General features: G+C 41.1%; 1 protein-coding gene and 1 pseudogene across 1 annotated transcript; one reads left to right on the top strand and one right to left on the bottom strand.

Moving 5' to 3' along the window:
• Positions 1-359: 359 nt before the first annotated feature.
• On the bottom strand, positions 360-26,962 carry LOC125634962 (sulfotransferase 6B1-like). The gene is made up of 7 exons (XM_048846284.1): positions 26,761-26,962; positions 24,441-24,580; positions 20,077-20,166; positions 19,247-19,371; positions 18,175-18,271; positions 1,914-2,070; positions 360-490 (listed from the first exon to the last, which is right to left on the bottom strand). Exons 1-7 carry the CDS (start codon positions 26,960-26,962, stop codon positions 360-362), a joined length of 942 nt encoding a protein of 313 aa, XP_048702241.1.
• Positions 4,406-14,647, top strand: LOC142071363 (sulfotransferase 6B1-like; annotated as a pseudogene).

The following is a 26,962-nucleotide window of genomic DNA, read 5'->3' as shown; positions in this document are numbered from 1 at the left end:
GAATTTCAAGGGATTTCTCAGAGAAGAATTGGCTCTCCGATTAAATTGATTTTGACAGAGTGGTTAAATAACTGATGGTGCTTCTGGCTGATACCTCCTCAGAATAGTGTAGATGATAACGAACTCTAGAGCTCCTTTCTAAGGCAATGCCATACAATTGGCATCTGCATACATAAAAGATCTATTAAGCATGATGAGGTATCAGATTTAAGGCACACATCTGACATAAATTGCTGGTATTAAGGACTAGAACATAATTATTTACAATTGGATACGCAGAAGTTTAGATGATTTTTCAAGTGTACAAAAACAAGTGAACAGATCCTACTAAGGAAAACAGTTGCATTAGGTTTTGCTCTTTAGGCCTTGCAATACAACTCATATTTCATCTTTTCTCCCAGTTTAGTTCCTGCTAAACACTCTTCAAATTTTCTGTCCATTTCTTTACTCTGAGCTTCAGAAAAATGGTCCTGCCAGTCACCAACCGTTCCTGCAAACATTAAAAAAATATATAATCATTTGTTAGAGAGAAACTCCTTGGTTGAAGTGGTAACTAGCTTTCCATTGCAAAGCTGATTTTTGCACATCACAACCTTCATTCCCCCAGCTATATCCCTTAGAATTGATCCTTTCTTCTTGAGACTCTACATTTGAGCTTTGTGACCGCCGGAGAATTTTTTCAGCAATGTATGAGGTGAATTGGTGAAGCCATTTCTAAGATGTAGGATTTTTTTAAAAATACAGGTAGAGTTCTTGGTATATCTTCTTTTTTTAGTCATAACATATCTCAGAAATAACTGGCCCCAGAAACATCTGTTTTGTTATATTCAAGAGTCATTACACTCATTTATACCAGGTCTGATTTGGCCCCAAGTCTGTAGCTTTTTTTCTTGACCAGATGGTCTTCAACCTGCAAACTAAGCACGTGTATTGTTAGGCGTGGTACTTATTCTTAAATAAATGGAGGGGAAGACAGATTCTCCACCCACACTCCCCCATTAGTAGCTCTGTTCTTGTGTGCCACCCTCAGCCTGTGGCAAGCAGAGATCCTAACTCAGGGCCTGATAAGGCCCCATGATTCATGACCCACAGAGGGGAACCTCCATGCACAAATCTGATGTATTCTCTACGGAAGGTGGGGGTGAACTGTCTTCACTTCATCTTCCCCTTTCTCTGGAGCCCATGTGATCCACATATCAGGAGAGGTGGGCCAGTGGCGAGGCTGAGGGAGAAACAGGCATGGTGTCCCCTCAGGGGACGGGATGCAGTCAAATGCCAGTGAAAGATAATAGAGCCCCAGGCTAATGTGAGCTACAGGTAACCCCGCTGTATCGCGGAGTACCTTCCTGAACAAACCAGTAGTAGTGCCAGAGTCACAGCAGCGATTGTATTAGACGATTTCAACTTTTGCATCGATTGTGGAGCTTCTACGTTAGCCCAAGATTCCACAGCCACCAATGACAGGCATAGCACTAGCCCGGGGACAGTCTGGTTCAACACCTAGAGTTGGATGCACTCTGGATTTTGTCTTTGGCCTGGGATTGGAGGTGGATGTTACATGCTCATCACAGTAGGGGATATAAGTGCTACTCTAGTGGCATGAGAGAGGTCTTTCCCTGGCCAGCCGCCCAGCAATAAAAGGTTCCTGGATGCTATCCCAGCAAGACAGAAGTCCTGTGCCACTAACCCTTGCAGGGGACTGTGCCTTCACATCACACCAGCAAGCTAGAGTTGCCAAGTCTGTGATGTCACAGAGGACCAGACTTTTACAATAGCCCTGAAAGACTGGGATGCTGGAGCCAAGACCTCATCAGAACCTGCACCTTCAGTTCACCCAGCCAGCTAGAGGTGCTGGCCAATGACTTCACTGCAAGGGACTGGTGATCACTTATAGGGAGTTTTCAGAAATTCACCTTTACAGAAGATAATTTTCCCAAATGTTCCATGAGTTTTGGAGGATTTCTCTTTCATAGCTTTGAAGCCGCTCTTCTCTACAACAGTCTGAATCTCTTCCTCACTCAGGGAGAACCCAAAGAAGTCAGCTATTTTTTTCAGTCCTAAAGTCTGATTCTGAAAAAAAGGAAGATAAGAGTGAATATTATTGAAACAACACTCCATTTGGATCGCACCTGTGGAGTAATTGTAACAGTATCTCTGAAGGGCTCGTACTTTCACAGAGCAGAATTACCATGAAAAATCTGAAACTACTTCATTTTGCATTACCAAGGAATTCTAACAGGTTTTAATTTTCAGACAGCTTCTGTACAGTGAGCCTTGTCCCCAACTCCTAACTCATGCAAGTAGGATTGTTTGTCTAAATGAAGACTGGGCTCTATACTTTTTATATGTGGTTGTGCCCTTCACACACCAAGTGACAGTGCATTTTGACAGATACAACAGTGAGCAGAAAGAGTTGTTCTAAGGGGATTTGACAGTAGTGGACCTAAAAATAATAAGAGGAAAACTAGGAGAATAAAATAAATTAATCAAATAAGGCAGCCCCTTAGAACAGGCCAGGAAACAGAATTTCCATCCCACCAAAAAAATTGAATTTGCAGAACTTTTCATCCAGATTTGGGATGAAAGGCCAAACATTTCAAATTCTGTAATATCTTGTTTCGAACATGCTGAAATGTTCCTATAGTGGAAATGTTGTGGTGTTTCCAAAGTGAAATATGATCACTGGGATACCCAGATCACCTACCTGGCAGGCAGCCTGGAGACCTGGCCAGCCAAGGAGACCAGTAGCCCAGGGAGCTAGGGAGTCAGCTGCTCAGGGAGCCTAGGATCCCACCTGTCCATTCATGAAGCAGGCATCCCTGGAAGCCAGCCACCCAGACTCCTGGCCAGAGTCGAATTATGGTTTTGTGGGGCCCTGGGCCACAGCTAGTGGGGGCTCCTCCCCACCCCTTCTGCCTGCGTCCCCCTCGCCCCCCTCCAGGCAGTCCTGCTGGGAAAATGGGGTTGGGGTATGGGGGCTTGCCCTGCCCTGCCCTGCCCTGCCTGGCACTCCTGCACTGGTGCCCCAACCTGCTCCACCCACCTGGTGCTCCTGCCGGGGAGTGGGGCAAGGCCCTGCACCCTCATCATGCTCCCCAGCAGGAGCACCGCGGTGGCTGGCGGAGCAGGTTGGGGCACCCTTTTTTCTAGATCCCCCCAAGTGGTCGTGGCCCCTGGGCAGAGGCCCCATTGGCCCAGTGGCTAATCCGCCACTATTGGTAGCTTAGGGAGCTTGGAAGCCCAGCTCTGCAACTGCTCAGCAGATGGGCAGCAAGGAGCCTGGCTGCTGAGGAACAAGGAGCCTGAAAGCTCGGGACAACCCCAGTTCCACCACTGAGGCTGCCAAGAAGCATGAGAACAGAGAGGTAGGCAGGCAGGTGAGCTAGCAGGAAAGCAGGGAGGCAGGATGGCCAGTTGGCCGGCCTGCCTGGTTTCCATCAAAAGTATTGAAGCAATCTACATGTTCCCATGGGAACATGTAGAGTCCATTGAATCAGCATTTTCTGTTGGAAAGCTGACAGTATCTTAAAGAGCGAGAAAGAGAGATTGCATTAGGATTTTTCTAAATAGATTTAGTGTGGGGCCAAGGTACCACACTGCAGGCATTGAAGAAATTAGATCACCCTGTTTTTATTTTATTTTTTAAAATCATCTCCCAAACACCTTGTCCAATTTGCAGCAAGCTTTCCAGGAAAAAATCTACCCTGCCCATTATCACATCTGTGAAATTTCAGGTGAATTCATTTCTCTTTAGCAAGGTTAGGTGTCGAGACTGTAAACGGAACACGGTTTTTCCACTTAACCTATTATACAAGTGGTTAGTGTTTCCCCATGGTCACTCTCCATATGCTTTGTGGTAGCTGGGCATAATAGGAAGGCAAGCTAAAGACAGCCTTGATTTACAAATGTAAATCATTGTTAGGTGGTTTTGTGGATTTTGTCAGTGCTTCACACACTTCATGTTACTGTAATTTAGGTTTTAATGCGATATGTAGAATACATTCCCATCCAGCTCATTCGTGTGAGATTTTGAGACGTCCACATTTTAGTCCACATTGGTTACATATGACCATATCTTATTGTCCTCCATTTTGGCAAAATGTCCCACAATGAAGACAATTTAAAGTTCTGACTGAGTGAGGACTGAAAAACTCAGCTGGTTTTATGGTGAAGATGTTTGGTCTGAGTTTCAGAGCGCACCCACACGCCCCAGCCAAACCGGTGGGAACTATAGATGTTCAGTATTTTTTAATATTAGGCCACTGGCTCATGTTGACATACTTACTTACCTTCATGCCCAAGGGAGTGTCATTTACCATTAAATTACACTGTATATCACTACCACAATTGTTTCGTTAAAAGACAGCCTTTGTTTCAGTCTCTCTGAATAGAGAGTTTCACAAACATGGAAAAGAGCAGGAAGAAAGTAGTTGAATAGCTGGATAAGGCATTGGCTGATAGTGAAAAGGCAACGCCTGAAGACCTGCTAGTTTCCTATACAGGAATTTTGTACCCTGCTACTTTTTGCAACCTTGAAACTTTCCAAGTTCTTGATTCTTTTGAAGCCAGGAGTGAGGATGTGATCGTAGCGGGATACCCTAAAAATGGTGAATATTGCTAGCTTGTTACAAAACTAAATGTGAAATGTTATAAAGTAGTATGAATGATTAGGCAGCATTTAATATGATGATTATACATGACTGCAGTTTATAGTAAATGCAGTCCATCATGAAGATACTGTATTAGGGATTGTTCAGATGAATGAGGTGAGAAGAATAATTTCGGCCATTAATGACTGTCAATTAATTTCTTCTCCCTCTGAATATTTACATTTTACATTTTAGGTAACTATATGTCCAGTGTTTATCGGTTTAGAGAAAATGTTCGTGTGTGTCTCATTGTAGATCTGATTCAATGCACATGACAAAGCTTTGCTAATATTTTGCATTGTGGTGATGAAAGAGCTGAGAAGACAGCTTGACTGTCAATTTGACTGAGTTTGAAAGGCTGGTGGTTGAAAAACAATTCCTTTACGTATTAATTGAGCATGTCTCATATAGAAAAATTAGCTCAAATTCTGCTATCAGTTGCACTGCTGTAAATCTGCAAACACTCAATTGAAGCCAATGGAATGATTCCAAATTTACACAGCTGAAATGTGAGAAAAAACACAATATGACTCACAGATATGAGGGTATCCAGATTTCACATAACTATGATAACAAGTGTTTCTGTCTATTTCCCCCAAATTGATTTCTTCTTTTTAGAAGCCATTATTGTATATTTTGCTTTTGGTCGAGCTAGTACTAATGGTTTACCCTGGATTGGCAAGTAGGAGAGTAGTCAGTGACAATGGTGGTGCTTGCATTTATCTGTGACATGAATTCACCCAGAGAACATAGTTTTTAATTTAGTGATTTATAACCTCATTGTGAGTCGCAAAGAAGTATGTGTTTCACAGACAGGACTGTTCCTGTTTGTCAACAGATTATTTAGCCCAATCATATGACACTTCTGTTCACTCATAGCTTGTGTCATAAACAACAGCAAAATATTTCTGTATCAAAGTATGAGTTCAGTTTTGTTAGCTATGATCCTTGAATGTTAATGTTTTTTCTTGCACAGTAATCGATACCATACATAGTTATTTCCAACTAAATACATTCAACACTTGTTGTGACAATTTTCACTTCTATAGACTTTAAACCAGTTTCTATCTTGTTTCAGGTACTAACTGGCTTGATCAAATCCTAAATGACTTGGAAATTACAGCTGCAAAACATACAGAGAAGGAAATGAATGAGAGAATTAATATTACAAGTGAATTTCTACATCTAGAATTTGGGGATCCAGAGAAATTTAAGGTCAGTACGGGATGATATTAGAAATATTAATATGAACTGTATGACATATTGATAAGAATTGATCAAATGTAATGGCTGAATTTTACAAGTTATAGAGGACTCTTACCTTCCCCAGGGTGTGATCAGGTCAGGAAAATCAGAGTGCAGTGCATTTGCATTTCCATGACTGGAAACCATGGAAGTTCAGACAAGGGGTGGAGAATTCATGCAAATGACCTCCCCACCACTGGTTTCCTTAGATTCCGATCTGTCCCCCTCTCTCTCCTTTGCACTACTACCGTCCCCATAGAACAGACTATGTGGAGAGGAGGGATTTGAGAGTCTCCACCCCAAAACAGGCAGTTAGCAATGGGACTGGGGGTTGAGGAAAGATTCTGTTATGCCATCTCCATTTCATTTTCCATGGAGTCTCCCATTCTGGTTGCTAACAGCTCCTTCATAACTCTCAGTCAGTGCCAGGGTTGATTTTCTGCCCCACCGTTTCCCAGGATTTCACTCAGCTGCAGAGACCCCTCCCCTTATTTCAGAGTTATTGGGGGGAGGCGATGGGAGGGCACTCAGACTCTGCCTTCGGAGAAAAGGGTAGTAGGGAATAGTTCTACGGCTGCTGCCCATTAGAGTCTTCTACTGGCTTTTCTATGTTACCATTCCTGATGTCTGATTTGTGTCCATTTATTCTTTTACATAGAGACTGTCTGGTATGGCCAATGTACATGGCAGAGGGGCATTGCTGGCACATGATGGCATATATCACATTAGTAGATGTGCAGGTGAATGAGCCCCTGATGGTATGGCTGATGTGGTTGGCTCCTCTGATGGTATCGCTAGAGTAGATATGGGGACAGAGTAGGCAATGGGGTTATTACAGGGATAGTTTCCTGGGTTAGTGGTTCTGTTGTGTGGTATGTAGTTCCTGGTGAGTATTTGCTTCAGGTTGGGGGGCTGTCTGTAAGCGAGGATTGGCCTGCCTCCCAAGGTCTGTGAGACTGAGGGATTATTTTCTAGGATAGGCTATAGATCACTGGTGATGTGCTGGAGAGTTTTAGCTGGGGGCTGTACGTGATGGCCAGTGGTGTTCTGTTATTTTCCTTGTTGGGCCTGTCCTGTAGTAGGTGACTTCTGAGTACCCGATTTGCTCTGTCAATCTGTTTCCTCACTTCCCCAGGTGGATATTGTAGTTTTAAGAATGCTTGATAAAGATCTTGTAGATGTTTGTCTCTGTCTGAGGGACTGGAGCAAATGCGGTTGTATCTTACAGCTTGGCTGTAGACAATGGATTGTGTGATGTATCCTGGATGGAAGCTGGAGGCATGTAAGTAAGTATAGCAGTCAGTGGGTTACTGGTATAGGGTGGTATATATGTGACCATCACTTATTTGCACTGTAGCTTCCAGGAAGTGGATCTCTTGTGTGGACTGGTCCAGGATGAGGTTGATGATGGGGTGGAAATTGTTGAAATCCAGGTGGAATTCTTCAAGGGCCTCCTTCCTGTGGGTCCATATGATGAAGATGTCATCAATGTAGCATAAGTAGAGGAAGGGCGCTAAGGGACGAGAGCTGAGGAAGCATTGTTCTAAGTCAGCCATAAAAATGTTGGCATACTGTGGGGCCATGTGGGTACCAATAGCAGTACTGCTGACTTGAAGGTATAAGTTATCCCCAAATCTGAAATGGTTGCGGGTGAGGACAAAGTCACAAAGCTCAGCCACCAGGTGTGCCGTGGCTTCATCAGGGATACAGTTCCTGACAGCTTGTAGTCCATCCTCGTGTGGAATATTGGTGTAAAGAGCTTCTACATCCATGGTGGCCAGGATGGTGTTTTCAGGAAGATCACCAATGCACTGTAGTTTCCTCAGAAAGTCGGTGGTGTCTCAAAGATAGCTGGTAATGTAGGGTCTGAGGAGAGAGTCCAAATAGCCAGATAATCCTGCTGTAAGAATGCCAATGCCTGAGATGATGGGGCATCCAGGATTTCCAGGTTTATGGATCTTGGATAGCAGATAAAATACCCGTGGTCTGGGCTCTAGGGGTGTGTCTGTGTAGATTTGTTCCTGAGCTATAGCAGGGAGTTTCTGGAGCAGATGGTGTAGTTTCTTTTGGTACTCCTCAGTGAGATCAGAGGATAGTGGCTATAGAATGTGGTGTTGGAGAGTTGCCTGGCAGCCTCCTGTTCATAATCCGAACCTGTTCATGACGACTACATGTCCTTTGTCAGCCCCTTTGATTATAATGTCAGAGTTGTTTCTGAGGCTGGGGATGGCGTTGTGTTCTGTACGGCTGAGGTTATGGGGCAAGTGATGCTGTTTGTTCACAATTTCAGCCTGTGCACGTCTGCAGAAGCACTTTATGTAGAAGTCCAGTCTGTCATTTTGACTGTCAGGAGGAGTCCACGCAGAATTCTTTTTCTTGTAGTGTTGGTAGGAGGGTTCCTGTAGGTCAGTGCTCTGTTCAGTGGTGTGTTGAAAATATTCCTTGATTTGGAGACAGCAAAAGTAGGCTTCCAGATCACTGCAGAATTGTAAAATGTGTCTGGAGGTGGTGGGGCAGAAAGAGAGTCCCGAAGATAGGACAGGTTTCAGAGTAACAGCCGTGTTAGTCTGTATTCACAAAAAGAAAAGGAGTACTTGTGGCACCTTAGAGACTAACCAATTTATTTGAGCATAAGCTTTTGTGAGCTACAGCTCACTTCATCGGATGCATACTGTGGAAAGTGTAGAAGATCTTATTATATACACATAAAGCATCACTTTAGATAAGCTATTACCAGCAGGAGAGTGGGGTGGGAGGAGGTATTTTTTCATGCTTTATGTGTATATAATAAGATCTTCTACACTTTCCACAGTATGCATCCGATGAAGTGAGCTGTAGCTCACGAAAGCTTATGCTCAAATAAATTGGTTAGTCTCTAAGGTGCCACAAGCACTCCTTTTCTTTTTGCGAAGATAGGACAGACTCTTCTGCCGGGCTAAGTGTGTGGTTGAATAGATTAACAATAGTGTTGGGTGAGTTTGGGGTACCACTGTTGTAGCCCCCTGTGGCATGTAGGAGTTTAGATAGTTTACTGTCCTTTTTTCTCTGTAGAGAAGCAAAGTGTGCATTGTAAATGGCTTGTCTGGTTTTTGTAAAGTCCAGCACATGGAAGGTTGGTTTTGTATGAGAGTCTCCAGTTTTGAGAGCTTCAAAACCAAAACTTCAAAAAGAGACTTCAAAGAGAAACTACAGAGCTACAATTCATTTGCAAACTTAACACCATCAGTTTGGGCTTGAATAGGGACTGGGAGTGGCTGGCTCACTACAAAAGCAATTTTCCCTCTCTTGGTATTGACACCTCCTCATCAATTATTGGGAGTGGACCACATCCACCCTGATCGAATTGGCCCTGTCAGCACTGGCTCTCCACTTGTAAGGTAACTCTCTTCTCTTCATGTGTCAGTATATTTATACCTGTATCTGTAATTTTCTGTAAAAATGCACTCCTTGCATCTGAAGAAGTGGGATTTTTACCCACGAAAGCTTATGCCCAAATAGATCTGTTAGTCTTTAAGCTGTTACCAGACCCCTCGTTGTTTTTACTGAATGGTGTTAGGGCCAGTGTTCCCTCTAATTTTTTCCATCCATGTGCAGAATAAATTTTGTTATGTGCATCATATCAAGGCAATGTGTGGACATGTGCCACCAGTAGAAACAAAAAACCTAGATATAATATATATCTTTAAAGAGTTATCATAGGGATAATTACTCAAGCCAGTACAGGTTAGGTATTTTAGAATTTACTACTCAAAAAGAATTAAATTTAAGCGTAAGAGAGAAATAAAAATTATGAAATGCATAGATCACTCAAATACCAGCACTTTGAAAGAAGTATCAAGAAGTAACAACAACAGCAATAATACAGATATGTGTTGGGAAGTGAGTGTGAAAGACAGTGTGTGTGTGAGACAGAGACAAACTGTGTGTGGCGGGGGGAAGAGAGAGACAGACAGACAGAGACACACACACAGTGTGGGTGAGAGAGACGCTTTGCCACTTTAAGTACGCTGCCCTTTTAAGTAGATTGGTACTCACCAGTCTGAAGCCTGCTTGTTCAGACACAACAGTAGCCACCTTCAAACTCCCCCCGTCCCACTCCTGAGCCCTGTTGTGCCCCCCCCCGTTCTGTGGAGATGGGGTACAGGGGTGGGAGGGGGACACCCTGACATCAGCGCCCCCCTTCCCCCTACTCTGCACAGCAAGCAGGAGGCTCCTGGGAGCAGCTGGCCAGAAGCTCCAAGGCAGAGGGTAGGAGCAGTGTGGCAGTGGGGGGAGGGGCACCTGATGTGTGTGGCACTTGGTAGACTGCTGAGTGGCCACGCAGCTTAGAGGGAACGTAGATTAGGGCCATAGTATTGCACCAAATTACTCCAAAAACAAGAGCACACTGAGGCGGCAAACACAGCAGGGTGCTAACCCTAGGCCCATGCACAGCTCTTCCACAGAAGACAGCAGTAGTAATCCGCTGAAGAATGAGGGCAGGGAGGGGTGTGAAGGGAACACTGATACTTTTGGGGACACATATGGTGAAACTGAGGGACCATATCAACTTTCTGGTTGGACCTGCCCCTGTAACCCCTTCTTGGCTCCGCGTACCTACTGCCGGCAGCATGACCAGTCCATAAATCTGGTGGGAAGCCAGAACTGCAGCAGAGATATTTGGATCTATACTTCCTCTTGGTCTGTGGCTTTTCTGAAGTGTCAGTGGGCAAAATGCCCAAACATTAGGGACAAACGTGCAGATCAATGAGTAAATAATAAAGGATAGTGGGAGTATGAATGAATAACAATTACTGAACAAATATTACTTCCGAAGTCATAAGGAGGAGTTTCATTCACTGTCGAATACAGAGACCAACAGGAGCAAAAATTCAAGAGATAAGTGATTAATCCTAGATGAACAACCTCTAACAGCAGTACAGAGCTCACAGAATCTGCAGCTGCTGAACAGCTGATTGATGTGCCATGGACGCTCCCTGTAGACAGAATTTGTGTGTGTTATTATTTTATCATTTCTGTAAATAACTGATTTTATTGCCTGACAAAGGTGTCATATCGATGACTTCATCTTATAGGACCCTCTGTTTAGACAAAAAACTCTCATAACACAAGCAATGCAAATAGCTTCATGGTATCCTGTCAAAGGATCTCAAATCCTGACCTAGAAGGCTCTGCTGTAGTAGGGGGGACATCATCCAGTCTCCAGGTCCATTAGATGCTCATTCAGATTAATATGAATTGTTTTTAAAAATCCACTTCTTTCCCCCTTCAGCTTTCCACATTTACCATATTCCATCCTTCTCCACCTTTCCTTCTCTCATCCATCCAAAACACTCCCAACATCAGTTCACTTGTCTTCAAGTAACACTCCTCCTCCCACTGCCACGTTTTCTCTCCTTGATCCCAAAGGGGTAGCATGCAAAGCCTGTGACGGAGCCAGAAAGGGAAGAACCCAGGACTCCTGACTCCCAGTTTTATGTGTTACCCACCCCTTGGATTTCATTTTATCAAACTGGAAAAAAACAGGGTTTGGTTCAAGATTTAGGTTGGCTTTTATTGTGTTTAAACTGGATTTCCCATCTCTAAGGACAATTAGACAGAGCTATGATGATGATTTTTGTGACATGTGACCTGTCCTTTTGGAACTGTAGAAAGATATTCATTAGTCACACATAATAATACCAGGCTCCTATATAGCCTTTTTCATCAGCAGATCTCAAAGCACTTTACAAAGGAGGTAAGTGTTATTATCCGCATTTTAGAGAAGGTGAAACTGAGGCACAGAATGGAGAAATGACTTGTGCACAAACACGCAGGTCTCCTGAGTACCAGTCTAGTGCTCTATCCATCTGCTTGGCCACAAAGCCACCCCTGAGATGACAGTAAACGCACCCTTAGTACGTAATGTACGTAAATGCACTAGAGGGTGCTATTGCAGAGGGGTTTGCTAGTTCTGTTTATCTGAACATGTAAGAGTTAGGTTTTGGAAAACAGGAGAAGTGCTTACTGTCAGCTGTTAGATAATGAGTGCATCACTGGTTCTACCTAAACTCAGCTGGACATCTCAAAAGAACAGGCCCCCTATTTCTAGTCAGGCTGGAAATACTGTTAGAACAGGGTCTTGCACAGTATTTCTTCTGGAGGAGCAACATACATGGGACCACATTCACTAGAGGGCATTAGAGGAACATTAATAATTGGGAGCATGGTAGTTAAAGTTTGAAAAAAATGAGAGACTCAAGAAGGACTTGGAAAAATTAATACTAATTTGTCTTAGATTCTGCAGTATGTTAATGATAGTGAAATAGTCACCCTCTAAATTGGCAGGAAATAAATATTATTTCCTATTAAGTCTAGTTTTTTAAAACAAAATTCTTAAAAAGATAGTCTCTTTAATAGACTGTTATTTAAATTTATGTTTCTTTCCAATTTTATTGAAAGAGGATGAAGGAATTACCTTTCAGAAGAATCATAATAACACACCTCCCTCCTCAAGTCCTGCCGAAATCTATTTTCAAAAGCAAGGCCAAAGTGAGTCCTCATTTACAGTATCATAGAAAATACGCACTGTAATGGCATTTTCAGACCAGTCTGGATTTCCTCTATGTTATATGCAGGGCCTTGTGTTTTCTATGATTTCATCTAGGTTTTATGGTTGTGAAGATAAGATTTCTGCATGTGAACTGATACAGTGTTATGTATTGAGACAGCAAACAGCTGAAAGAATAGCTTTAGGTTGGGAGTAAACTGGCCCCATTCATCTACAGGATGCATTGACACTGAAACCTAATGCTGACAATTTAAATGTTTACTGTTTCTCTGCTATCATTTCAGCAGAAATATCCTGCTAATGAGCTTAGCCATTCCTTATTTTTCAAATAAGGTAAAATTAATTAAACTGTTTCTACTTATGCTGTGATTGTTAAACAAATATAAACTTTTTCTTACTTAATTATTATTAATTATTTGTATTACCATAGCGCCCAGAGCCCTAGTCATAGACTAGGATCTCATTGTGCTAGGAAAAGTACAAACTGTTTTGTATTGACTTTCAAGCTTTAAATAAATAATTCATTTACTTATATTTTTTAGATACTGCTGCTGGTTCAAAATCTAAAAGACACTGGTGTATCTTACTTCCTTTTCACAACAATATGCCTCCACTTCCCTCCTTCAGCTCATGGGATGAGTATTTTACAGCTTTTATGCATAGAAAATGTACACTCTGTTTTTCTGTTTTTTAGCTATTCTGATTAATTAATGGATTGGCAAAACTGGGCACTGGGATTCAGGAAGACCTAGGGCAGATTCTGATCTCAGTTGTAATGTTATAATTCGAGAAGAACTTCATGGTCTTAGAGTTATTCTAGATTTATAAATGATGTAATTGAAATCAGACTGTGACCACTGAAATCAAGAGTTAATTCATTCGATGACACTGACTCCCTCTGCGATCTTGAGTAAGTCATGTAAGCTTTTACAGCCTGACCACCATTACCGTGAACCTTATATAGTCTGAAACACAGATTTAGGAAATTAAATATGAGTTATATTACTGACTATGCTAATACAGTACTTATTAAAATAGACATAACTATATTGGCCTAGAAATCCAAACCCAATATTCTAACTCAAAACAACTTCCCCCTAAACTTTTCTTTCTACTAATCTATGCATAAGCTGAATTCATTTACTGGGTAGAAGGCTAAAATTCTTCCCTCTGGTGCACAAAGTAGGGAATAGAGGTGACCAAAATGTTTTCAAATAATTGTTTTTTGGGGGTCAAAAATATTTGCTGACTTCAGGCTGAATTTGGTAAATAGTTTTGTTTGGAAACAAAATTTCTAAACAGACGAAACATTTTGTTTCAATCATTCTGAATCATTTCATTTTGACTGTTTCAGTTGTAAATGTTTTGTTAAACTTTCTATTCAAAATGGCATTTCACTTTCAAATTAAAGAAAAAACTACAAAAAGGGTGAAAAAAATCCAAAACGGCTTAATCAAAATGAATAACTCAAAATAAAACTTGTTTGGCGTCAAGTGAAATATTTTAGTTGATTCTAAACTAATTTTTTTTCTACTTATTTGATTCAGCAAAAACAAAAAATAATTAAAATTAAAACATTATTTTTGGTTCAAATCAAACCAGATTTTTTTTTTGACTTTTTGGTTCACTGTCTGAACCAAAAAATCCATCACCCACTCAGCTGTAATAGGGAACAGTGCAAAGGAGAGCTTCCTTTTCGACGCAGCCAACAGTCAGACAGGATGTCTCCCTGGCAAACAGAAGTGCACTGGAATGTTCAGCTGGCTAGCTTTCCAGCTTGTACACTATGTCCCTAAGGTGTTTAAGAGGGTGTTTAGTCCTTTCGACCTAGCAGATGTGGGCTCTTCCATTAGTGGCCAGTACTAGCCATCAGATGGAAGGAACACTTATTGCTTCTGTTCAGAGGAGCAGTGGCAAAACGTGTTACTGTAGTTCTCACCTCAAAACCCTGTCTGACCCCATGAAGTCAGACTAAGCCTATAAAAGGAGTCCACGTTCCCTGTCTCAGTTCATCTTTACCTCATTATTATTGAATCATTCTGATTTTCTGGGATTTTTTTCTCCAGTGTGCAGGGGCTCCTATTTCGATTATTTAGTTGAATGGAACAAACATGTGGATGATGAAAATATCATGGCGATAGCCTATGAAGAGCTGAAAGAGGTGAAGTTAATGCTGTTTAAAGGAATCTTTACTTCATACTGAAACAGTGCATAGCAAATGATAACAACACATCTACTAAGCCCATGCCAGGCCTATACAATTCATTTTGTTTTTGACAGAAACGGACAAAACAGAAATTTTGATGAAAATGTAATCAAAAAGCCACATTCTATAAAAAAAACCCTCATGTTTCAGTGGAAAATTTTTAACCAGCTCTACTTAAACCCTATGATGAAATAAGTCAGATGCAAATGTCATATACTCCTGGTGAAGACCTCTGAATAGGGTGGAATTTCACCTTCTGTGACCACCAATGTGCCAAGAAACTTGACTCTAGGAACAAAGAGACTTTGGAATAAATAAGGCCTACATCTAATAGTATCCACTTCATGCGGAAATCATTACCAAGAGCCAACATCAGCCTTGCTGTAAGCAGGTGTAACGCCGTTATCTTCAAATGGATTTGCACTCACTTACACCATTTAGCTCTAAGATTTTTTTAATATATCCACACCTTCACTTGCAGTGTACCCCAAAATCTCATGCCAGGATCTATATCTTGGTTTGAAATGGCAGGCCACAGCAATTGTTAGTACAAGTATAGTCCGACACCATTGTTTTTACACAACTAGTGGATAAAATTAACGATATAACTAAATGATAATTGCTGGAGATCCAGTTCTTCCTAACCTTGACTCATGCCCTAAAGTCAGTTGTACTACTCATCTGAATTAGGCAAGCAGGATTTGTCCCCCAAGGGCTGCTGGGTTCCTGGAGTTGTGTGAAAAAAGCAGTGAGAGCCTGTGGAATAGTGTAAAGACTGTTTCTTAACTAAAGTTTGATTGTATTATAGCTATAGCAGTCACAATATCAGTGGTTAAAGGTGACACATAAACGCGTATAATGCTTGAGTCTGATCTCCCACCAGTTTTATGCCAGTGTAAGGGCAGGTGTTTGAAATGCAGCATAACAGGAAAGTTTGAGTTAATGTCGCTAAAGTGCCAATATTTCAACACCGGCCCAAAACAGACTTCACAATTTGATGTAGCCATATCCCAAATTGTCACACTCAGCACCAAGCATTTCTCATTAGAGTCAAGGGGAGAATATCTAGGTACTTAGCAATTTTGAATATCAGTGCCTAAATATCAGTGCCTAATTTTCAGTGCCTAAATATGGACTTAAGAACCTAACTTTAGGCTTCTATTTTCAAAAATCTTGAAAATTTTAAACTGCAGTGTTGTACTGCAGTTTGGCTGAGTTCTGTTCCCTTTTGCAACCCTAACTTCAAGTTAACAAAGTTTGTTTGCTTTTGTCTGTGAATAATAAAAGAAATCTTGTCTTTGAATAAAATGTAGTGTATTGTTTAAAAATAAAGGAAGAACTACATTTCCTATATAGTATTAATATTTATTATTTGTATTATACTAGTGCCTGTAGGCCCCAACCAAAATCAAGTCTCTGTATTAGTAGGTGCCGTATAACCAAAGGAAGAGACAGTTCCTGCTCTAAAGAGTTTACAATGTAAATAGACCAGACAAACAAAGGATGGATGATAAAACAGAGGCGTGGAGAGAAGGAGTAACTTGCCAAAATTCACAAAGTAGGCCAGTGGCTGAGCTGACAGTAGACACAGATCAACTGACTCCCAAGTTAGCACCCTAGCCAATAAACCTGAAGCAATAGCTAGCTTTTTGTTAACCATTAGTTTCTGGCTGCGGGAATAACTGAGTTCATAGTCCAGTATTTTTAAAAAATTACTGCCCAGAGCTAAAGGGCACGTCATCTTATTAGCTTTGCTGAATTGAACAAAGTACATGAGGCTTGATAATTTACTGCCTTACCCATTGTCTAGTATATCTATAAACTAGTTATTTTATTTTAACATTTTGGTGCCAGGGTGAAGTACTGTATATTTTATTGCTTTATGATGTTGACTTGTACCTTTGGCTTCTGTCCTGGTTTAAACTGGTGTAACCAAGAGCATAATCTGGCTCACTCTCTGAATCTTCTTTATACATCAATCCCTCCACCCCGCTGATAATCTTTGTTGATCTTATCTGAACTGCACCTAGTTTGTCAATATCTTTTTAGCAATGAAGTTCTCAGAATTGAACACAATATTTCAGACACAGTCAAGTAGAGCCACATAGAGGGGAAATATCACCTCTTTGTTTCATTATTATTTTCTCTTTGCACCCTAAACTTGCACTGACCATTTCACAGCAGCCATATAGTATTACAAACTGAAATGTAGTTTGCTGTCCACTTTCATCCCTAAATCCCTTTCAGCATTGCTGTTTCCTATATATTCCCATTGAATATATGTGTTTGAGATTATTTTTCCTTTGGGAAACAATAGGCATTTATTCAGGTTGATCGCTATTTCGCTGTACTCTGGCCATTTTTATCATTTCTCTCTGATCCTCTGTATCATCTCTTTGCACTTGTAGGTGTTCTTGGCTCCAGTATTTGAACAACTGCCTTACCTTGACATCAGGTGAGCAGGCCTGGAATATTATTCTCGTTAACAAATTTTCTGTTGAATTTTAGTGCTTAGGAAAGATGCTGAATTTACAGCCATGGAGATTAAAGTCCTCTCTTTATCCATATAATAAGTACCACATAGGACAAGGGAGCACCAGTGTCCTTACCCTCCCCTGCCAATAAGCTTTTCCCTGCCTACTGCATGGAAAGCTGAGGGTGCAGGGTATTTCAGTTTCCCTGTTCACTCAATTATTACCATAGCCGGTTAGTGCATTATATATTAGGCACACTTCAAACACCTTTTTCTGAAATCCACTATCCCACTTGTGACCCTAAGCATCAGGATGGGCTACCCCAAAACCTCAAGCCAAGTTCTGTGTCTTGGAGACCAACAGAATCTGTGAAATAGCGTATAAGTCATTGCTAGACTATAGTTTTAATTGTATTATAGATACAGCAATAACAAAAGGAAGAGTTAAGAATGACACACAAGAAAATGTGTACAGAGCCTGACTCTGCTCTCCCTCGCGCCAATTTTGTTCTGGTGTAACTTCACTGATTTCAACGGAGCTGCTGCTGATTGACACCCATATAACCAAGAGGAGAATCAAGGTAATGTATTTTGGGATACTAACAGTCAAATTCTCTGTGGGTATAAATGGGCACAATGCCTCTGACTCCAATGCAGTTTTCCCCATTTACACCAGCAGGGAATTTGGCCATAAATCTGCAGGCAAATTTCCCAAAGCCATTCAGTCCCAGACTAAGACTCTATTTTCAGAACGATGAAAAGCCTTAAGAAAATATTGTGCTCCCTTTATTTTAATAACTACTCTCTCTGTCCTTCCATTTCATCAATGCTTATTATGGGTCTTCTTATGGAAAGATTTCTATTGACTTGAACTGGAGATAAATCAGTCCCTGTGTTTGGTAGAAATCCCTTTATGAAGAAGATGCTTCATTTAAAACATTTTTTGAAAATGTCTCCACATACCAAATGCTGTTAAATATTTTAGCAAGACTGATGGAGTCAAAAGACAATCTGTATAATTGTTACCTGAACACTTCTTCAGTAATCTCACCTCTTTCAGTTCTTCATAGGTTATTGTCATAACATTTTCATCATCAACATGCTTGCTCCATTCACCAATGTAGTCAAAATAGGAGCCCCAAGGCATTGAAGGACACCAAAGAATCATATAGATTAATAATTATTAACATGAATAATGGCGGAAGACTGAGTATATTTCTTAAAACCTAGACTAATAGTTAGAACTTCAGACTGACCCCTCTGCCAGGCAGCATAGTCTCATGGCACTCTTGAAGAAGATTGTTAGAGCTTGATGTTCACTTAGCCCACTAAAGACATAATAGGATTTAGTCCAGTTCCGGGTACCAGAATTTTAGGAATTTTACTTAGAAACCTCTATGTTCCTTTTATTCCTCAAACACTTTGTACTGGAAATTAATTGTCATCCCTTAACTATTAAAATAAGGTGAGAGATGCAGGTAGGTTGTTTTGCCTAGGTTTGAAAGTTTTTGGTTATTTACTGTGATATTTTTAAAAATGCATTTGCTATTTGTTCATTCGCCAACAATAGAAAGCCACCTTTTACTAAACTGATTTGTGGCAGGCCAGACTAAAACAAAAGTCACATCTGTGGACTTTGCAAACAGGGAAAAGGGTTCCCCAGGTGAAGGCAAAGACGGGGGCTTTATTTCAATTCCCCTTCCACTCCCTTACAAGGCAATAAAAATGTGTCCCCTGACATTCTTTGGAGATATCTGCCTCAAAATCCTTACCTACCAGTGAAGGAAATGGGGAGTTCCAGTTTACTCTGTTCACAGAACTTTAGCCTTGGGCCCAAAAGCTTGGGTCAGCAATTTGGGCTTCCTTATAAACTCTAGATTGCTCCTGTGAGACTGTTTCTTCCTTGTCCTCAGTGATTTTTATAAAAATGATACATGTTCCCACAATGAGCCCCTTTTAAAAGAAGATTGTCTGAATTTTTAAAGATCCTTCTATTAATCTCTGTCATTTTTGTGATAAAATAAAATGAAAAAAGAATAATGAATCTGGGTTACAAATTCCATATTTTCAGATTTAGTCTACACATTGAATAATTGGGATAGGTAGAAAAAGGAACAGTACTTTTTCCAGTCATGAAAGCTGTGAAGAACTCATCCCAGGTCTCATAAGAGGGAAGTGGAGACATGCCATTGGTAAAATGGTAAAAAGATGTAGCTATGTCTTTAGGATTTCGAACAAGCACCAGAATCTAGACAATTTATATATATGTATTATTTCTGGAGCTAGAAATAGCAAAACTGCAGTATCAGAAAAATAATAATATTTAATTGTAATATTGGTAATTTCTTATACCTCATATATTAAGCACAGAAATAACAATGTAATCCTATATGCAAATGATGCAATTCTTTCATTATTCCTCATTAGATTTCAAAGATTATTGGCTACATTCACTTAAGTGTGCTTGTCCTGATCTCCCCAAATTAATTATACACTATCTGCATGTGCTTTGTCTGAAACAAGACTCCTTCACCCATTTGTGTTAATGAATATTCTTAAAATAAACTGGATTAAAAGTTACAAGGACAAAATCAAAGGCCATATTGGAAAAAATAAATAGTGGTACTCAAGCTCCATCCACACTGAAGCCCCACCCACTAGTGACACCAAAATGAGAGACCACCCACAATAGACTGTGTAGCAATTCCTCTATCAGTGGACGATCCCTCTTCTACTGAGTGATCCTTATGGGGCTGGATACACTCTCAGACTTCATCGTGCTGTGATGTGAAATATCTATGCTGTACTAGACAGAGGACTAGGCCCTAAAAGTGGCCATAATGAGCACTCTGTACCTATTATGTAGACTTTGAAAATGACAATGGAAGTCTAAAGAAGCCTGAAAATTCTACTGAAGGGCATATGTCTACAAGACATTTAAATGAGCACTCACCTTGGCTTTATTTTTGAAGATGGACTCAGGTAGATTGTGCGGAAGGAGATGAGTAAATATAACTCTTCTAGAAGATAATTTCTCCATTCGCTTTAATACAAATTGAAAGAAGAGGAAAAGCAGACAAATCAATTAATGCAACATTACATTTTCTGTAACCCTATGCCAAAATACCCCATTGCTGGTGTATCAGTGGCTCTGGAAAGCTCTGCTGAGCTGATAGCAGTTTTCATGTCTTAGGAGTTCTGTGATTTTTCTGGGATGAGTGTCTCAAATATATAGACACCCCTGAGTGTAGTAGAATTGGGAAGAGACCTGGCTAATACCCAATGGATAAAGTGAAATATGATTTCACACTTCCCCCTACATGATGGAACACATCTAAAAGTAAGAAACAGAATCTAACTGGGGAATGAGGGAAAAGGGAGATGAGCACTAAAGGACATTGTTTGGGGTCAAAAGGAGGAGTTATAAAGATGGGGGGATCTGTTGGGACTAAGAGAGAGGGGGTTGGGAACCAGAAGAAGGAAAGAGGTTCTGGTTGGGTTCTGAGGGGGTGTGAAAGATGGGACAAGGAGAAGAGAGGAACGTAGAAAAAAGTGATAACTCAGAAAGTTCAGGACAACCATCTGAGCTCTGACTCCTCTTGGCTGTATCTTTCAAAGAGTTCCCATCAGTAACTGGCATCCTTGTTTGCAATCTCAGCAAAAAGGCCAAGGACTGAATAGGCATTGGGGATAGAGCTACTCTGTCACCTCTAGAGCTAGCTCATCTAGATCATGACTAAGGCACATTGGCAAGACAGCACAGGGAACCTCTCACTAACTCTGCAGAAGCTGTATCTCTTTTCTGGATAAATAAACTTCGCCTTTGACAAGCACTAAGCTCACGTCAGAAACAAAACTAAGTACATGAATGAAAATGTTAATAAATACACAGACTGGAGGTGGTGAGCAGCAGAGCAGTGATGGATTGAATCAGCCTGGCACTGGTGCAAGAGGGATTTCATCTAGGATTAAGTACCCAGGCCCGGATCCACAAAGGGACTTAGTCATTGCGATGATCAGTATTGCATTACCTGATTTTTAGGTCCCTAGAAAACCACAGGAACCACACTGTGATCCACAAAGCCTGAATTAGGCAACTGAGGCTCCCTATACAATGGATGGGGAGAGACAGGTGCCATACAATACGATCTGCAAAGCCAGCACGCTGGGGAGGAGCCACCTAAACTAGCCAATGGGAAACACAGGTGAGTAGGTGTATTCTAAGCCCTCAGAGATAGTGCTTAGGTCCGGGCTACAGGGAGGTGCCTATCTCTGCTAGTGATCCACAAACTGGGAAAAGATAGGCACTCCTCTGCCTCAGTCACATGTGATGCTGGCAGACCAGGTGCCAGCTCATGCCAAGGCCCCTATGCCTCGACTGAACACTGGCAAATGCACAGCTGGAAACCAGTCTGGCTCACCTGTGTGTTCGTATTGTTAAAATTGGTATTAGGTTTATAAAAGAGTTTAGTGTTTAGACATTATGAAATGCTTGTAAATTGCTGCCTGCATTAATCTTACTTATAAAATCTGTATCCCGTGGTATACGGTAATATTTAAGTGTTTGTTCGATAACTGTAAAAGTGTTTGCTCTGAAACTGTAAACCCCCACAGTCAGAATAGAAATATTACCAAGTGTGGAATACTAGTTGCCACAAGAGGCTTTATGTCTTGCCCAGCAAAAGAAGGCCCATAGACACCAGACAAACCATTGTGGGACATCAGAGGACAAAAGGCTTTGTTGATTGCTCGCCCCTACATCCATGAACAGGAGATGTACATGTGAACTTGTCCCATCAGCTTGAACTCTGGTGGAAGGGAGTAAAAATCCCTGACAAGAAGAAACTGTATCTTTATGCTGCTTGGACTCTGAGGGGCAAGGATTACTAAACATAAGCAAAAGATCCCTAGTGTTTGGCCTGGGTTAGCCCTAAAGGATATATAGAGATTGCTTATTATAGAAGCTTCTACACCTTTTGGAACCTAAGTCTGTAATTCATTTACCTGCTTTAACCTTGTAAATAACTCTCTCATCTCTTTTTCTTAGTTAATAAATCTTTAGATAGTTTCTTATAGAATTAGCTACAAGTGTTCTCCTTGGTGTGAGATCTAAGGTGCAACTGACCTGGGGTAAATGACTGGTCCTTTGGGACTGGTAATAATCTGAATATTGTTGTGATTTTGGGGGTAAGGGGTAAGGAGCTGTGTTTCACAAAAGCAAGCTTGCCTAGGTGGCCAGATAGACTGAAGTGCCCATGGGGATGGTCTGTGGCACCACGTTAAGGCTATTATAGTGCTTGAGAAGTTCACACTTGATATCTGGTTGGTGAAATCTAAGTATAGAGTTCACAACTAGCTTCGGGTTTGTGCCCTGAATCTTAACAGTGTGCCCTGAGATTGGGACTCATGCTCTTGAGACACTCCAGACAGCTTGACAGTATGCTGGGCCTGATCTGGTAGGTGTGCTCAGAGTCAGCATTTCCCAAATGTGGCCACCATGGCAGCATGCGGCCACCAGGGTTTTTTCTTGCGGCCACGGCCTCCTGGGCTGTGGGAGATGGGGGGATGTAGTGGCCACTCCCCCTCCCTTTGCTCCTGGACGCCCTGCCTTGGTGTTGGTTGCTGGGGCCACAGTAGGGGTTGGGACCTGCCCTCCTCTGGAGACACCTGGGCCATAACAGTGGAGGAGCAGGCACCCAATGAGTTCCCCTCCTTCCCAGGGGTGGTGGAGCTCAGGCTTTGGGCTGCAGCCTGGGGTGGTGGGGTGGCAGGCTCTGGCCACAGGGCTTCGGGCTCCAGCTGTGCAGCAACAGGCCCCAGGCTCCGGCGGTGGGGCTTCAGGCTCCATCCCCCTGCTGCATCCCCTGGAACCCCATCCAGGGCTTAATTTGTTCCCAGGCTTGGCAGGACTAAGTCTGCAGTTAAAAGTGATACTTGTATGTTTGTTAATATCACTTTTCACAATGGACTTACTAGCTAGCAATAAATAAATGGCAATGATTAGGATGTGTACATGTGCAATTTATTTGTTTTTCCTAAAGTTAAATATGTATTTTAGGGAAAAGTGGAAGAGCGGCCACCAGCAAGAGTTGGTGGCCGTACTCTGAGGCCACCAAAAAATTTGTCCTGAGAACCCAGATGTACATAAAACAACTGGGGTGGGGTGCAGGATGGAAACAAGGAGGAGAAGGAACACTTCCCTTTTAATCTTTAGTCCAATGGTGAGAGACCACTCCTCCCCCCGGTTCAACTCCCCCCTTGTGCCTGATGAGGTGAATGGATTTGAACAAGAAACTCCCACCATTCATGTGAGTGCTCTAATCAGTGGACTATGGAGTGACTCTCTTTTTCTCACCTAATTAATATGTAATTAGTCAATTAAAGTGGAACAACTTCTGTTGGAGAGATTGAAGGAGGCCCACATCAGGAGATCCCATAGTCCAGTGGTCAGAGCACTCACCTGAGAGGTGGCAGATTTCTGTTCAGATCCTTTCTCCTCATCAGGTAGAGGGTGGACTTGAACCAGTGGTCTCTCACATTCTGCTGGGCTAAAGAGTATAAGGGAGGTGGTTCTCTCTTCCACCGCCCATTTTGGGTAGATCTAGGCAGCATCTTGAGCATGCCTACTGGATTGGACTCAGCACACCAGTTAGGCAGAGGAACACCTATTTTCTCCAGTTTGTGGATTGCACAGGAATTAGTGGGGAAGATAGACGTCTGGATGCCTAGGGCGGTATCTGTGCACAGGCCCAGAGGCAGAAACATAGGTGCCTAGAGAACTTTTACTGAAAAAACTTAGGTGACATGTGAGTTTGGGCACCTGCAGGGTTAGGTGGCAGCCAATCAGGAGTTTTGTGGATCACAGTGGAGCCTAAAATTGGGACTTACCCACCTAAGAACCTTTGTGGGTCTGGCATTTCCATTCTATTCCATGGTCTTTGTATGGAACTCCCCCGTACACCCTATTTGGAATAATATATTATTGAGTTTTTGTAAGTGTCTCATGTAATTGTTATTCATTTGCATTCTCCTCAACTCTTTCTGACTGCCCATTTACCAGCATTTCCCCCTGAATTGGGTGGCGCATGCAGCATCTATTCTAGTCACAGCAATTGCTGTAGTTGGACAGAGACCTTGCTTTGCAATGGTATTTCACACACCATGTTGTCATCAATTATATGTGAAACAGTATGTCTTAGCAATTTCAGTAAGTGTTCAGGGCCAGATCCTCAACGGTATTTTGGCACCTAACTCCTATTGAGTTCCATGGGAGTTAGGTACCTAAATACCTTTGAGGATCTGGTCCTCAGTTCCCACCTGATATTTCTCAGCATCTCCAACTTCAAGGTAAGGAAATTCTTCCAGTTCCTCATCATTCAGGCTATTTGTTTGATCTTCATTATTTTCTGCAGATGTTGTTACCAAGTCAGTTAAGATCTGGCCAACCCAATTGGAACCTTAAAAATTCACAGAACTGGTTTAAAAACCTTTGGGAAAAAAATAATTTCTCAGATTTGAATGTATATACAGCAATTGGAAAGATTTGTACAGAGTATATTAACTCTGAAAAATCTTGAAAAATCAAGAAAAATCAAGAAAAACAAGAAAAATCAATGAGCTTCAAGGAGCTAAATAAATTAAGTCTGGGCCTGGCAGACAAACTGGGACCATACTTGATAGCAAGAGCTCCAAGGCTTCCTAAAAGAGTATAATTCAGGTCTGTTCTTTTCCTATTACGGAAGAGAAGCCTATCTAACTTAGCTTGTAGTGACATGAAAAATACTGTGAGGCTAAATAGGCATATAAGCTGTTTGTTGTTTTGAAATATTTTTTTCTAATGCTTATTCCACTGCAAATAAACATACTGATTTTAAGGAGGCAGTTGGTCACTATATCATTGGTCACAGGCTCCCAAAAAGAAGAAATTGAGGTTTCCAGTTGAACCTGCATGGTAATAAGTGATTGGCATGGATGTGGTGTTGAACCCTGATCCCCATCTAACGGTGGGGAAGTTGTGAAATTCAACACCTGAGACAGGTAAGGGCATGAAGCCTAACACCTGAACAACAGGTACACTGAGAGAGACTAGACAGGGGACAGAAATGAACACAGCCTCAGCAGTGTGACACTTACCATACATTAAGTTCAGATGTACAGAATTATTCAGTTAGATAACACAGGAATATTAATCAAAATCAACAAGAAATATTCTGGTTCTGCAGTGCATTGTACTCTCTAGCTGATTCTGTTGTCAAAACTTTGTCAAAACTCCTGTTAAGCCAAATCTATCCGTGATGTGACTCCAAGTCAGTGAAGTTACATCAGGATTGAATTTGCTCCATTAACTTTTGTTCTTGATTACATGTTATACAGTAGAAGCAGTATATGGGAATTATTAAAGCCATTTACATCTATTTTAATTAGGGTTGGAAACCAACAGAATGGAGAAGAAAGCCCCATTTTATACCTATTTCAGTAGTTCTAGATTAGTTATAAGAGAAGTTTTCCTCTTCTTTTTTCTGGTGAAAGTTTCATGCATACTTTTCTAAAGACCTGACTGAGACTTTAAAAATCTAGCCAAGTCTGAAGACTGTGCTGTATAGTAACTTATACTAGTAGGTAAAGTTGTACACAGAACTCCAGTTTGTAAAACTGCCTAGTAGAAAGTGATATTTTGATGCATCAATTGTAAGAGAGCATAGAGTGAGTTCTCACCCTTAGCCTTGCATTTCCTGACATTTGGGTGCTGGATTTCTCAATCTTTATTGTTGCATTAATGACAGTTACCCCCATGCCCATGGAATTTTTGGAAGAATAGGGAGAAATGCCAATAGAGCAGATGTGGGATAATCTGCCTCCCACGTGAAGTCTGATTCTCATCTCTAATAGTTAGAGATTGGCTTAAGCCCTTAATCATCACATTTAATATCTCTTTCAAAAGTTTTATCAGAATTATGATAATTAGACAGTTATGTCTTCCATGTAAATGTCCTATCCCTTTTTTAATCTTCATAAACTCTTTGCTTCAGTGACTTCCTGTGGCAATAAATTCCAGCATTTAAAGTTTCATAGAGAATAATTTCCAGTTTCATCACCCAAATAGGATTGAGTGAAATCAATGGAAAGAAAAAATTACAAGAATTCATGGAGAATTATTCACTAATTCACTTTCCATGATTTCACAATCCTAACATGTCAATTTTTCAAGAAGTTTCAGAAAACTGCAATTTTTTTAATAGGAAGAAACTAAAAGAAACTAAAACGCATGAGAAACCAAATGCTAAATGTTATGTAAAAATACATATTTGTAAATGTTGCAAATATAACAAAATGCACAGTACTACAAAACAATATATATGCACCATAGAAGCAAGTAATGTTTTCTGTAAAAACCATTACTTTGATTTTCCTAACCTGTACATTTAAATTTTTAAATAGCAATGGCATTTCTTTGGCAAGGAATATGAGATAAATCATTTTTCTTCTCTCATTTATATGAATAATTCCCATTGCCATATCTTCCTAACCAAGGTTGTTTAACATAAACTGGAATAATTCATTCACTGTTTTAACTACAGCCTGGTTATTTATAATTATATTACACCTTATATTTCCATAGCAAACACATTATATTCACTGGTTTTAGGATACCCTGCTAGGATCACATCCTCCTGTCTGGCTTCAAAGGATTCAAGAGCCTTGACTATTTCAGGACTGCACACAGTTGTGGGGTAGAGAAACCCATTGTAAGAAAAAAGCAGATCCTCATGGTCCATTGTGTCACCAACAGCAATTGCCTTATCCACCAGATTAATGAATTTCTTCCTATGGTTTGCCAT

Source organism: Caretta caretta, chromosome 3 (genome assembly GCF_965140235.1).
Source record: "Caretta caretta isolate rCarCar2 chromosome 3, rCarCar1.hap1, whole genome shotgun sequence".
NCBI classification, from domain to species: Eukaryota; Metazoa; Chordata; order Testudines; family Cheloniidae; genus Caretta; species Caretta caretta.
The sequence above is the reverse complement of the archived record's forward strand: the minus strand, read 5'-3'. Positions and strand labels throughout refer to the sequence as shown.

Excerpts from the sequence above, each read along its gene's own strand:
- LOC125634962 (XM_048846284.1), bottom strand. The coding sequence starts at position 26,962 with ATGGCAAACCATAGGAAGAAATTCATTAATCTGGTGGATAAGGCAATT. Across the intron at positions 20,167-24,440 it reads GAGATGCTGAGAAATATCAG|CGAATGGAGAAATTATCTTC; the intron begins GTGGGAACTGAG and ends TTTGTATTAAAG. Across the intron at positions 491-1,913 it reads GAAAATTATCTTCTGTAAAG|GAACGGTTGGTGACTGGCAG; the intron begins GTGAATTTCTGA and ends TAATGTTTGCAG.